At 38.1% G+C, this 13,345-nt stretch overlaps 1 protein-coding gene across 2 annotated transcripts; it reads right to left on the bottom strand.

Annotated features, from left to right (window-relative positions):
* Positions 1 to 2,710: 2,710 nt before the first annotated feature.
* On the bottom strand, positions 2,711 to 13,120 carry LOC144564471 (uncharacterized). Of its 2 annotated transcripts, XM_078314066.1 has the most exons (15): positions 12,711 to 13,118; positions 10,673 to 12,153; positions 9,725 to 10,240; positions 9,266 to 9,337; positions 8,908 to 8,979; positions 8,610 to 8,644; positions 7,730 to 7,817; positions 7,072 to 7,212; positions 6,700 to 6,888; positions 5,429 to 5,505; positions 4,845 to 4,917; positions 4,431 to 4,535; positions 4,004 to 4,118; positions 3,561 to 3,645; positions 2,711 to 3,085 (listed from the first exon to the last, which is right to left on the bottom strand). In XM_078314066.1, exons 1-15 carry the CDS (start codon positions 13,036 to 13,038, stop codon positions 2,905 to 2,907), a joined length of 3,558 nt encoding a protein of 1,185 aa, XP_078170192.1. In that variant the 5' UTR covers positions 13,039 to 13,118; the 3' UTR covers positions 2,711 to 2,904. The 2 variants fall into 2 exon arrangements, with proteins under 2 accessions (XP_078170192.1, XP_078170193.1); XM_078314067.1 differs by lacking the exon at positions 4,431 to 4,535 and having other exon boundaries at positions 12,711 to 13,120.
* Positions 13,121 to 13,345: the final 225 nt, after the last annotated feature.

The following is a 13,345-nucleotide window of genomic DNA, read 5'->3' as shown; positions in this document are numbered from 1 at the left end:
TTTGTATCAGGTTTCTCAAATGGCTCACATAAAAATTGATCCAGCACTCCTCGCTGGTCTCGTGGAGCGATGGAGACCAGAGACCCACAGTTTTCATCTTCCCGTGGGAGAGATGACAATTACGCTGCAGGATGTTTCTTGTCTCTGGGCGCTGCCGATCGTAGGGTTACCGGTGACAGGTGCTTCATACCGTACTTGGTCTATCTTAGTGGATCAACTTCTTGGAAATGGGACCGCAAGTGCAGTGCTTAAAAAGAAAAAGAGATCGGGGCCAAACGACACGCAAGAGGTTCGAACGACTTCTGGGTATGCTATAAGTTTGAAGGAGTTGCCTATTCGATTTGCTGCAATGCCAAATACGCACCCGGGTGAGCCGACAGAGGAGCAGATACGCCAGTACACAAGGGCGTATGTACTCGATTTTTTCGGGTCTATGTTTTTTGCTGATTCGTCGGGAGATTCGGTTCCGGCAATGTATTTGCAATTTCTACAAGATCTTGATTCCCCGGAACAGTACAACTGGGGTGGAGCTGTTCTAGCTTATCTCTACAGAAGCCTTTGTGTTGCGGTTCAGCGTAAAACAAAGCTTATGTCAGGGCCAACTGTGCTTCTACAACATTGGTGTTGGTCTCGTTTACCGACCGGCTGTCCTCGTCCCTTAAATGATTGGAGTCCAAATTGGGCCAATCCAAATGAGCTAGAGTGTCCAGCATTCGGAGATAAGTGGTGTTGTCTCCATGATTATCGCCAAGGTCACAATCGGAGTGGAGTTAGTTACTTCCGCAACGAACTGCAGAAGCTCGAAGATTACATGGTACAATGGATGAATAAATTATATATTATTATTATTACATTAATAAAAACTAATATTAATTAAATTATTTTACAAAAAATACTGAATAACACAGCATAAAATATAATTTTAATGTTACCTGTTTGAAATTTAATTTCGCTATCAACAACAATCACCTCTCTCTGTCTGAGTCTGATGAGCTTCTGTCTCTGTCTGAACGTTATCTTCGTCTTCTGCTATTTAAGTGAAAGTGAGCGAGACTTCTGCGTGGGGAAGATTAAAACGACGGCTGGAGTATAAAAGAATCCCCGGACGGGTTTAAGCATAGCGTCCGGGTATTTTTTATTTTTGCGCCGGAACGGGTTCGAGCAAACCGTCCGGACTTTTTCTTTTTTTTTTTGGCGCCGGGACGGGACGGGATAAAGCAAACCGTCCGGGTTTCTTTTTCTTTTTTTTACGGTGAAGTGGATTAACGTAGTGATTAACGGAAAATAACCCGGACGGGATAATTAGACCCGTCCGGTGGGACGGGTTTACAAAACCCGGTCTACCTACTTTTCGCAAAAACTCAAAGGTATTCCTCTTTTTCGATATTTAATTTATTTTATTTCTATTAATAAAAAATTCGGATCTAATTACCACTGACTGAGAGGCGCATGCATGGAGGAAGAATAAAAACATTAGTACTGAGCTTTACATATACTACTAGATAAAAGTTTGGGAGCTAGTAGCCTAGTATTGACTCACTCATAAGAGCGCCAAAAATAAGGTAGAACTAGAAAGGAACAAACACATGAGCGAGAATGGCGTAAGGCAGCAACACTATGTCGACACAGAATTGACATGCGGTTACCACGTTATCTAAATCCAACACTTTTCCAGTTATCTCCAGAGCAAGAGTGCACAAGGCCGTGGTCCCAGAATCTCCCAAAAGGAGACCACTGGAGGACACATGGTATCAATGGGAGACCACGGGAGGACACGGGAGAACCCAGAACCCCCTACTTTCTTTCTTATAATATAACCAATAAAACCATTCATTTCTCAAATTTAAATTCTAATCAAAGAATATATGTTCAATCAAATTTTACATACTTCACACTGCACTACATTTTGGCATGGTATTGGAAATTGCTCTAATCAAAGGAAATCTATCCTTGTTGCAAAATATGATGTAAATGATTTAGCTAATACCGGATTTTTCTTCATTTTGAACTACTATATTATATTAGATTTAGTGCAAATCTTTGATATGAGAATTAGTCGAATTGTTGACAATGGTGTTTCTACTCCTTTTTAGTTAGATAAATAGCATGGTATTGAAAATTGCTCTTTATATTATGTTTTTTCTAAACTTTTTAGAATCTCTTCTAATCCTAATATTACTGTAGCAGAGGTGTTTACTAATTTCCCTTTTAACTTGCAATTTAATAGGCAATTTATGAGTATTATATTATCTGAATGAATCCAATTATTAGGCCTTTTCCCTTCTCATTCTTTAAACTCTTCACCTATCAGAATCATTCGGAGATGGACTTCTTCTAAATCTCTATATAAATGGCTTTCTTTTAGAGGTGTTACAACCAATACTTACAATACTCTTTGAATGGCTAAAATACCACTTAAGATTAAGGTTAAGGTTTTTGTTTGGTTACTTAGACGAGATAAAATCCTAACTAAATACAATCTACAATCTAGAGGATGGCAGAGTAATGTAGATTAAAAAGTTAAGTGACTAAAAATGAACAAATTAAACTTGAGTGACTAATTTGTGAGAAAGTTTAGTCACCTCCAGCGAAATTTACTTTGAAAACAATCATGAAAAACAAACTAGCAGATCCATGTGGTTGGGCCCATTGATGGGCAAGCCAGATGTTGGGGATTGCTCTTTCATCTCCCGTTAGCATGCCTCAAACAGATGAAACCCTTTTATGACTGAATAAAACATACAGATTGAAAAGAATGACACTAGCTCTAAGTCTACGCACTGATGAAATTAGTTTACTTTGAATTATACAGGACATTAGAAATGAGGAAAGCTGAGACTCGTACATGTCAGTATTCTGTTTAGTGTTCACATTCAATTTAAGACAGAAGAAAAAGAAAGATTGCTACTTGTAGGAAGAATGAACATATTGAGAAACTTCTCGGCAGAGCCTCAAAACCATCAAACGACCAGTTGGAAGCCTTTGAACTAGAGCCTTAATTTCCTTTAAAAGCACCTCATCAAATGTAGTCATAGTTGCGTCTATCTCAATGTGCAACTCAGACGACACAGATGGATACATCGCACTGCTCACAATAATAATAAACCAAAATGTTAAAACCACCAACTAATACTACAATGGATTCATTGATAGCATCCAACATTATTGCACCTGCTACTAACAAGTAACAACCCATCATTCTTTAGCTATGGATTAACAGAAAGGTATGGTCCAGCTTGAATAAAGCAAATGGTTCAAACTAGACTATCCTTGATATCTTTATACAAGGTCAACCGAGTACCTAAAAGTTGGCTTATGTGGATAGAAAACTTGGAACTAGACTCTTAACTCTGCTTCAGTTTGGTCTTAAAAAAGTAATGACGGGTTGGTTAGATGTATGCTGCATACATCCATTTCAATACAATAAACATCCAGTGCTATTTACAATTATCTTATAAAATGTGAGAAGCTTTTCATGCTTTTACAAATTCAAAGAATGATTGGGAGTAGTTTGCAATATAACATTATTACACAAAAGCATCTCATGAAAGGTAACTCACAATCTAAGGTCGGACAGGTCGAGAGAAAGAACCACCTTTCTCCCCCTCTTAAAGTTCACGAAGCACAACTGCAACTCCAGCATATCTGCACAAAGGAAAATCAAGTTATATTGTATCTCTTCATATTAGTTTTAGCTCTAGTTTAATAAAAATACGACTCTTAACACAATTTTTCTTTTGCCGACAGATATTATTTTCTATTTCTATTTTTAATCGGCTGTTTTTTTTTATAAGATAGCTTTCCAATATAATATAGAAAATGCAATACTCCCCTAAAGTCAAGCTCATACAGGATGCCTAATCAGAATTTTTAATCATTTTAAAAGAATCTTAACAGTTGTAATTTTATGTTAGCCATAACTAAATTGTTGTGACCACAAAGGGAAATACATGAAACCTGCAAGCCAATAGAAAAAAAGAGAGGATGAAAATAGAAAACAAACTTGTATTGCTGAGCTTGCAATTGAAATTTGCAGAGATCAGATTGAAAAGCTCCCTTTTAGCTGCTTGGACTTCATGAAGCACATGAATCACATTGCCTAAAAGCAAGCTCGTCTCCTGGTATAACATAGGTTTGCATTTGGTAAATCTAGTTAGCAAAGCTGACAAAATTCAAGGAGAGGACATTTTCAACCGTACTCAATATCACACCCCCACAAAATATGCAAAAGCATCCTCTATACCCCACTCCCTATTTTCTGCAAAATAGAACCTATCATGAAGCAGAACCAGTTGGGGTGCTCATTTTAAATAAGCACAACAAGGCGGCACTTAACAAGTTAATACCGTGATAAGAAAAAAAAGCTATATCCACTGTGCAATATACAAAGCAAGGGAAAAAAAAAAGAGAGATATTCAACCATTTCTTACCAGTGTCTCTTGATGAAGAAGTTCCAAACTATCAATATTACGGCCAGTTAATTTAGCTTTAAAAACAAACTCGATCGTAGAATATGCATTCATGTCCCTAAAAGCCTGGAAAACAACAAATCTAATATAAGACAGAAAGAGGATAGGATATAAACACTCTGTACATGAATTTTTTCATGTGTACCCCTCGGATATAAACACACTGTACAACAGATCACACAAGACCCTCCATAGCATAATAATAAGTCATGCATACAAACAATGACGAAGCCAGAATAATTTAGCGGGGCCAATATAATATTTCATAATCAGTAAATTGATTAAAATTAGCACTATTTTAGTTGATAATCAGTAAATGGCGAGGCTAGCCAGAAATTTAGCCTGCATATGTAAAATGTAAAAGATTTTGGCAACCTGTAGTATTTTAGCCTTGTTCAATGTGGTGTTCACCAATATACCGCCTGACTTGCTGATACCTAATGTAAACCTGCAAATAAACAATTGACAATAAAAGCTAATGCAAAAAATAAGCATATAAGTTCAGGAAACTTGCAGAAAAACCTCCAAACCTTTGATTTTTGCAAGAAACATAAATTTCAAAGTGGATAACAAATAATTCAACAAATACTGTAAATAACTTAGAAACGCTTGTTGGACAAATTTCACCCTCATTAACTTTTGAAACAAGAAGTTGCTTAATTTCTTTATTTTAAAAAAATTTGCCAAGCAATTAAGACATGAGTTCCATAAATGAGATAATGTGAAAGAAGTCATGGTTTTTTTTTTTTTTCAAGAACTACATTAAGAGATCCATTTAGTTTTGGGTCATTGAAATTACGATAACCATGGACAGCTTTGCACAGAGAATTTGATGGTGAAACTTGCAAAAAACCTTAAGAATAAACACATGTAATGCAATTTCACAAGCAAAACAAAACAAAACAAAGCATGACCAAATAGGAACAAAATAAGTGTGCAAGGACTAACAGATATACTACCTCTGGAAAAGTAAATTATAGTCGAGTACAATTTCCCACCACTTGTCCTGTTTGACTATGTCATGCAGCTTCCAAAGCTAGGAGAATATGAATTACAAGCATGGTTAGATAAAAAGTAAGGATTGCAGTTTACAAAAACTCTAAATAAGCATCATCAACAGACCCATCAAAAAGACAAATCTTTGAACTAAAACAAAAAGTGACCCTCAACCTTGCAACCTTTCCTTGATTAAACCTCAGTCCTCACCAGCTTTGGACTAAACTGTAAAACTAACCAAAAACAGAGCAAAGGAACAAAAGAAAAATAAATAGATCACATGTTGGTAGACCCACAAGAGCACTCCTTCGAGCGATAGCATAGCCATTTCAAAAACCCAAACCTAGACAGCCGCCGTCCCCCCCACCCCCATCCCACCCTTCCACACCCACCACTACCACTGCACACACTCCAATTTGTCCTTCCCATCCCTTCTAGACCTTACCCTCTACATCAAACCCTCCCCTCTCTCTCTCGCTTGGCTCTACCTCCTAGAGCGAAGAGGAAAATGAGAGTGAGGGGAGGGACCAGAGCCTAGAGCACGGTATCATCGGAGCTCGGAGCGTAGAGTCCTCATCTTAATCGGAGCGCGGCAGCGGTCGAAAGAGTGGATCCGGTCGTCAAGCGAATGGGGATTAAGGTATTAGGGTGATTATGAGTGTATATAAGTAGGATTAAAAGAGTAGCTCTAGGATTTTAGAGGGTGATTAAGGGTAATTAGAGTAATTTTGAGTAATTTCGAGAATTTCGTGAGAATAAAGAAGTAGATCTAGGAATTAGAGTCACTTGACTTGTTGTAAACACGTTCTTTTATCAATGAAATTGTTAGTAGGCATTAAAGCCACTAACCTTTAAAAAAAAAAAATAGTTCACATGTTTTTCATCTGCTGATGTAAACATACAGTGAACAATAGTATACCCAATATTTCCATGTTTTACTAGTATATATCAGTGTTGTAAAAAACGGCCGTTTAGGCCGATTAGTCATTGGCGGTGATCAAACCGTCATATATTTTTCCAATTAATCGACCGATTATTCCCGATTAATAGCTTGGCGGTACCCTATCCGTCCGACGAGCACATACTGTTATTTACAACACTGGTATATATATATGATATTTCTCCTTCCACAGGGGAAGGCATTATTTTCTGTGGTTTCACAGCTATTACATGTATAAGCGTCCCCAATTAATGATGCTTTAAACTATTAAGATTTTCAAAATATCAATATTACCTTCACATCTCCTTGCACAATGCTGTGTGTATTTTTCAATTTTAGATGCTCCTTTGCAATGTTGATTATATCATCACAGCTGAGATCTACAATCTTACAGGAAACACGAAAAGCAGCACCCAGATTTATAATTTTTTGTTGAATTGCTTTCAAAGCCTGCCTCTTTGAAATTAATCTGTCTTGTTCATCCTACAAAACAATAACTATTTTTAAAGATGATCTCTAACTACCATAGCATACAACAGCAATTAGACACGCATGCACACACATATCCACATTGCAAATTTATGAATATAGAAAACCAGTTAGGGCACAAAAGGATTATGTTAGTTCAACATAGCATTTCTCAGCTACATGCTTAAGATGGCGTACCTGAGTAAGAGAGATTGAATTTGTTGGAAAGCAATCATGTTCTTTATATGCCTCCTTTGAACTTGAACAACAAAGATCTGAAATCCTTGATTTCAAAAGATGGCACTCCTGAACCCGTTTGCGCGCCAACTCTGCTTTACTCTACAAAAGAATAATGTAAACTTGAGTTAGAAAAGAAATTTTTCTAAACACAAACTAAACTCCATCGTTCTATAATTGCACAATGCACCTGAGATTTTGGCATTTGCCGACAACAATCTTTAGATGAACAACCTTTTTAGTTAAACCTGACTATGGGGAGTTTTCTTGAGACAAACTTTCCCCTTCCAATAATATTCTAAGTTTGGAAAGGCACATTACTTAACTTAAATTTATGTCTCATTCCACAGGTGACTAGGGACCCTTTGTACTCAAAATTCCCACCTGCTCAATTTTCGGTCCATTGCAAATTAGTTCTTACTATCAAGTACAATGAAAGATTAAGCATCAAGTAATGTTATTCACTTGTTTTGTCGTTAAGCTTTCTACAAATACCAAAATCATGGATGCTTACAGCAAGTAGGGGTTTAATGGGGAGGCTTTTGCAAAGAGAAAGAAATAGACTATAAATGTATCATTCCATTCATCCAAATGGAGGTGGGCAAACAAGTATACATACACATAGTTTGTTGAGTTTCAAGCGTTTCAATTCCAACTTTGCCTTCTCATATAGAAGCTTATCATGCAATGATCTTGCATCAGCAAGCCTACAAGTCAATATGTCAGTACATTCCATCTGTCACCTCAACGAGAAACAACTTCCTCGTATAATTTCCATCGAAATAAACATATTCATTTCCCTATTAATTGAATATTATGTTGTTATAAAAAGTTACAAGTACCCAACAAAGTTTTTAATGATATGCAAGTTTTTTATATCTAACTAGTGTTATATGTGTCTGCAATATAGATTAACTACGTACCCTCGTGTGAAATCATGTGGTATCTAGGTGTAATGGAACGGACTACTGACAATTGATACTAACAGCATTTTTTATTGCTTCAATCAGCAACTACAAGTACCAAGAGAATATTTAGAAAGAGGATAAATTTCCAAGGACTGCAAAACCTCCAAATTTCATGTATATATTAATACCTCAATAAAACCAGCCAACAATCAGAGATGTCCCTGCTGCTACTATTCCATCAATATGTGATTAGTTTGTTATCTGAAAGGTTACACGGTTTTTCTTTCTTTCTTTTGGAGTTAAACTTTGGTCCTCAATCAGTAAGAAAAAAAAAATTTAATTTAACTTATTGAGTTTGCTGGCAAAGTAATGGAGCGGATACGTTTTATATTTTACTTGAATAGTGGGATATGAGATAGTTTATTAGGTTTTAAGGTGTCCCTGGATGCCTTCACATTTTTCAGGAATATACATGATATTTTGAGATTTTACAGGGCAACAGATGAAATTCCACCTAGAAGAAACCTCTGGTAATTTATTTCTCAAGCATTTATGTCATTGCCAACTTATAGTAAAAAAACTTGAGGGTACCTTTGTTGCCGTTGATCAGCAGAATCACAGTTTATCTAGAAAATCAGAGGATTCAAAACAAGACATTAATTGAAGAAATAGTCGAATGTTCAACTAAAACAAAACAAAAAAACACTGTGGAATAAATACTGATGATATAAAAAGTAACGATACTGTAGACCAATCACCCGATCCAACCAATACCAGAAGTGGGTTCAAAACTTTTTCTCGATTTAATTTAAGATGCAACATAGGAACTCTGGTCTAGTTTAAAAGGCCTAATTCAGACAAATATTAGATAGAATTAACACAAACATACCAGGAAAGCAGAAAGCCTCTCGTACTTTCTAGACAACTGAAGCTTCTCCATCATACCACTCAACAAATCAAGCTTTAATTGAAAAATGAGAGGGGAAAATGCATTATATACAGCCAGCAGTGGATTTAATGTATTTCAGAGTTCAGAGAAAGAATATAAGTGACAGAAATACAAGAGAAGAAAAATATAAACATTTACCAAATTAGAAAACCCAACTAAATGCAAACTTAATGAGAAAAAACAACAAGGACAATTTAAAACCTTTGATAATGAAGTTACATGACAAAAATCACAAAAGACAACCTGAAGAATATAGAAATCTCATTCTTGGAGGAAAGCATAATGAAAATTAACATACCTCCTGTACAGTAAGCTTCTGAATAGATGGTGAAAGTGACAACCTTGTGATCTCTGACATGTCCTCAGCCAACTGCAAAGCAAAGGACAACTAAAGTCACTTCAACTTTACAAGAGTCATGGATCTTCTCTACATGCAGTTCATTTTGTGGGATATTTAAATGTTTGACCACAGCAAAATAAGTCTAGATTATAAAAAGGAAATTATACAGGTTTATTTATGTTGGAGCTGGCCACCACGCTTGGCCCGTCTACACTTAATTCTTGGCTTGTTTTTGAAAAAATAAAACGAAGACCCAATTTTCCCAAACATACCTTCAATTTACTTTAATAGAATTCAAAATCATCAGAGTTCAACAAACTTTAGCATGCCACCAGTTAAACCCACAGAGTAGGTCAACTTTTATTATTTTACAATAACATCTAACTGAATCAGTTGGCACTACCACCACTAGTTTACCTTGCTCCAATCAAGACTGCAATTTTGAGGGTGTCCATCATGCTCCTGGCTCTCATAAGCTAATGGCTTGGCACGCTTTGCTGGGTGATCTTCTATACTCCCAAGAAATTGTTGCAATTTCCTCTTTCTCTCCTCCAAATCAAACTGTTGGTTAGAGATGACTTTTTCAACAGGGGGGTGAGAAGGTGGCAGATTCTCATTCTCAAAATCCAAACGGGTTGAGGCTATGCTCCCCTTCGGGAACTCTCTAAGAATGGATTCCTCGATAGCAGAAATTCTTTCGCTTTGTTTAAAGAGCTCTGACATAATATAAGGCGACTGACGTGTTTCACCAAGCGGAGCCATTTTGGTATGAGGTGAAGTTTCTTCATTAACTAATGCCACTTTTGGGGTGACCATGGGGAGTTTACGTTCAGGATGTTGAACAGTCGTAAGTGGAGATGACAAAGCAATGGCAGATTCTACTTGTGGAATGGTATTGGAACAAAAATCCACGTGCATGTCCTCCGAATGGTCCTGCAAAGACAGTTTGAAAGATTTCAAATCCAACCACCAACAATCAGATTTTCAAAATCATGAAATTGTTTGGTAAGCTCAGGGTTGTGTTTCATGTTGAAATGGTGACAGCTGAGAGGGGAACAGACTGGTGTGGATCTGGTACCAATCAGTACATGCAGCACTCAACCTGAGCGACCTAACTGTATACACTATACGCTGAGGTCCAAGGCTGCATTTCTTAGCCTCTGTAATCAGTAAGGGAGGTCTGTAGAAGCTTCTCTAAACCACTAATAATATTTCTACCAACTCGTATGGCATGACAACAAACCCAAATGTGTCACTTATCTAATTAAAACCACATACTAAAACACTATTAGTGGGCTTACTCTATTGGTTATAATTAAGAATTGCAATGAATAAATGGGAGAAGAGAACCCTGAGACCCCTTACCTCATCTTTCTCATTAGCTGGTTTGTCATCAAATGCACATGTACCGAACATCTGGAATTCATTAGAATTAACATTCTTTTCCATTGAAGCATCAATTGCATGCGAAACCTCCCCTGTTACAAGCTTAGCATCATTATCGTTTCTATCAATTGAAACATCAGTTGGATGAGAATCCTCCATTTGAGGAAGCTTAGCACCATAAACATTTTGAACCTTGGGCACATCAACTGGAAAAGAAACCTCTCCCATTACAAGCTTGGAAACATCACTATTCTTATCAATAAATACATCAATTGGATGAAACTCCTCCCTTTGTACAAGCTTAGCACCAGTTTCAACCATGGACACATCAACTGGAAGAGAAACCTCTCCTGTTACAAGCTTGGCACGATCACTGTTCTCGTCAATAGATCCATCAATTGGATGAGGATCCATCCCTTTTAAAATCTTCACACCATCACCATTTTGATTCATTAAAACATCAACTGGACCAGAAATCCCCTCTATTAGAGACTTAGCACCATTATAATTCTCATCAATTGAAAAATGAACTGGATGAGAATCCTCCCCTGTTAGAGGTTTAGCACCATCACCATTTTGATCCATTGAGACATCAACTGGATGAGAAACATCCCCTGCTGGAGGCTTGGCACTATCACCGTTCTCGTCAATTGAAACATCAATTGGATGTGAAACCTCCCCCATTAGAGACCTAGCACCATCACCGTTCTTATCAATTGAAACATCAATTGGACGGGCAACCTCCTCTGATAGAGGTTTTCCTGCATCACCATCCTTATAAATTGAGAAATCAATTGAATGAGGATCTTTCCCTGTTGGAGGCTTAGCACCATCAGCATTCTGTTCAACTGAAGCATCAGTTGGATGACAGACCTCTGCTGCTAGAAGCCTAGCACCATCACCTTTTGGATCCATCTGAACATCAATTGGACAAGAAACCGGAGAAATGGGGTTCATGGAGTCATCAACCTTACGTAAAATGTCATTCAGAGTAGCTGATAGCCCCCCATAGTCATACTCGCTTGAGTAATTGGCTACCGAGCTGAAATCACCGAGGCCGGCACTAGACATACCAGCAGAGAACCTCAACTTGCCAGCCGTGTCATTTGCTCCAGACAATTCATCGATGCTGCCTCTGACAAAGGGAGGTTTGTTGTCCACGCTAGGTGTAATGAGGAGGCTATCGGCCAAGTTTGCAGAATGGTCATTTGCTCCAGACAGTTCATTGATGCTGCCTCTGACAAAGGGAGTTTTGTTGTCCCCACTTGGTGTCATGAGGAGGCTACCGGCCGAGTTTGCAGAGCGGTCATCCCCACCAATGTTACGGAAGTGAAGCGAAAAAGCAGTTGAATCGAGAGTTATATCATTGGTCACATTGTTAATATCTTCTGACATTCCTGAGTCTGATGCCCCCCCTGAGTCCATGAAGCTCCTGGAGACAGGTCCAAAGAAGTTGTCATCTGGCCAAAACACAAAAAAGGTACCGAGAACAAAATAAGCATAATTTCTCTTATTTTTATCTGAGAATCTAATTGTTATCTCCACAATTCCATAGTCCCTTTCTCTTTTGTTGGCTAGTTATTGAGTACTCGTGCAGAACAGTTCTTACATGGAACACGTCACTGCTCCCCATTATTTAAGCAATGACAAAAAATATTACATTACCCTCGACTTCTAACTCCATCATTCTTAAACTCTTTCCATACTTTGATTTCTCATTCCAAAATTAAACAAAATTGTAATGTACTTTCTTAGTAAAAAAAAAAGAACATAATATACTTAATTTATGAAATATGGGAAACAGCAGTGTGACCAATATAATGAACTGGCGCACACAGGCAGCATTGTGCTGAATGGCAAGACTTTCTTTCCAAAATTGAAATAGCAACGGTAGCTGAATTAAGAACAACAACTTTTAGAAGAGAATAATTGTGTGTGCGTGTGTTGTGTTGAGTAGGGAGAAAATTGGGGATGGAGATTGGGGAGAAGATAAAAAGGTTATTAAGAAGAGATGAACCATCATTAGACGCAACAGAGGCAGCAGAAGCACTGCCGGGGGAGGAATCAATCATGCCCCTTATAAACCTGACAGGAGGCACAGCCAATCCGTCTTCATATTCCTGGTCGTCATCGTCGAGGTCGTCGCCATCCTCCCTGGAGTCCCTGGACGAATCATCACAGCCGGAGTCGGAGTGAGGCGACAGCCTTGAGCTACTGTCGCTCTTGGGAGGCGTGCCCGACGAATCATCCCGATCGAAAAAACGGACGGCAGTCGTCTCGGCGAAGCTCACGCGGCGGTCTCTCCTCCGACCCAATGTCTCCCCGTCGATTGTGTTGAAATCCATTTCGGATCGGATCGGACCGCCTGGCAGAACAGTCAATGTGAGGGTGAGGGTTAGGGTTTTCCTCGTCTCTTTCCTTTTTGGAGGGAAGGCGAGAGTACTTGGTTTTCGATTTTCGAGCTCTCAGAGTTGGTCTTGTTTGGTCAAGTCAAGCCATTATTACTCATGTAGGCCTGAAAAAAGTGTATTTGGGCCGAAACCGAAATCTCATCGGCCTAACATGATCTGATTATTCTGAGATCAATTCATAGGTATGACCGTATGAACATGTCCAAATCCTCTGCTGCACAATCTACAATGGTTCTTGTTT

Source organism: Carex rostrata, chromosome 13 (genome assembly GCF_964058835.1).
Source record: "Carex rostrata chromosome 13, lpCarRost1.2, whole genome shotgun sequence".
Classification (NCBI taxonomy): Eukaryota; Viridiplantae; Streptophyta; class Magnoliopsida; order Poales; family Cyperaceae; genus Carex; species Carex rostrata.
The sequence above is the reverse complement of the archived record's forward strand: the minus strand, read 5'-3'. Positions and strand labels throughout refer to the sequence as shown.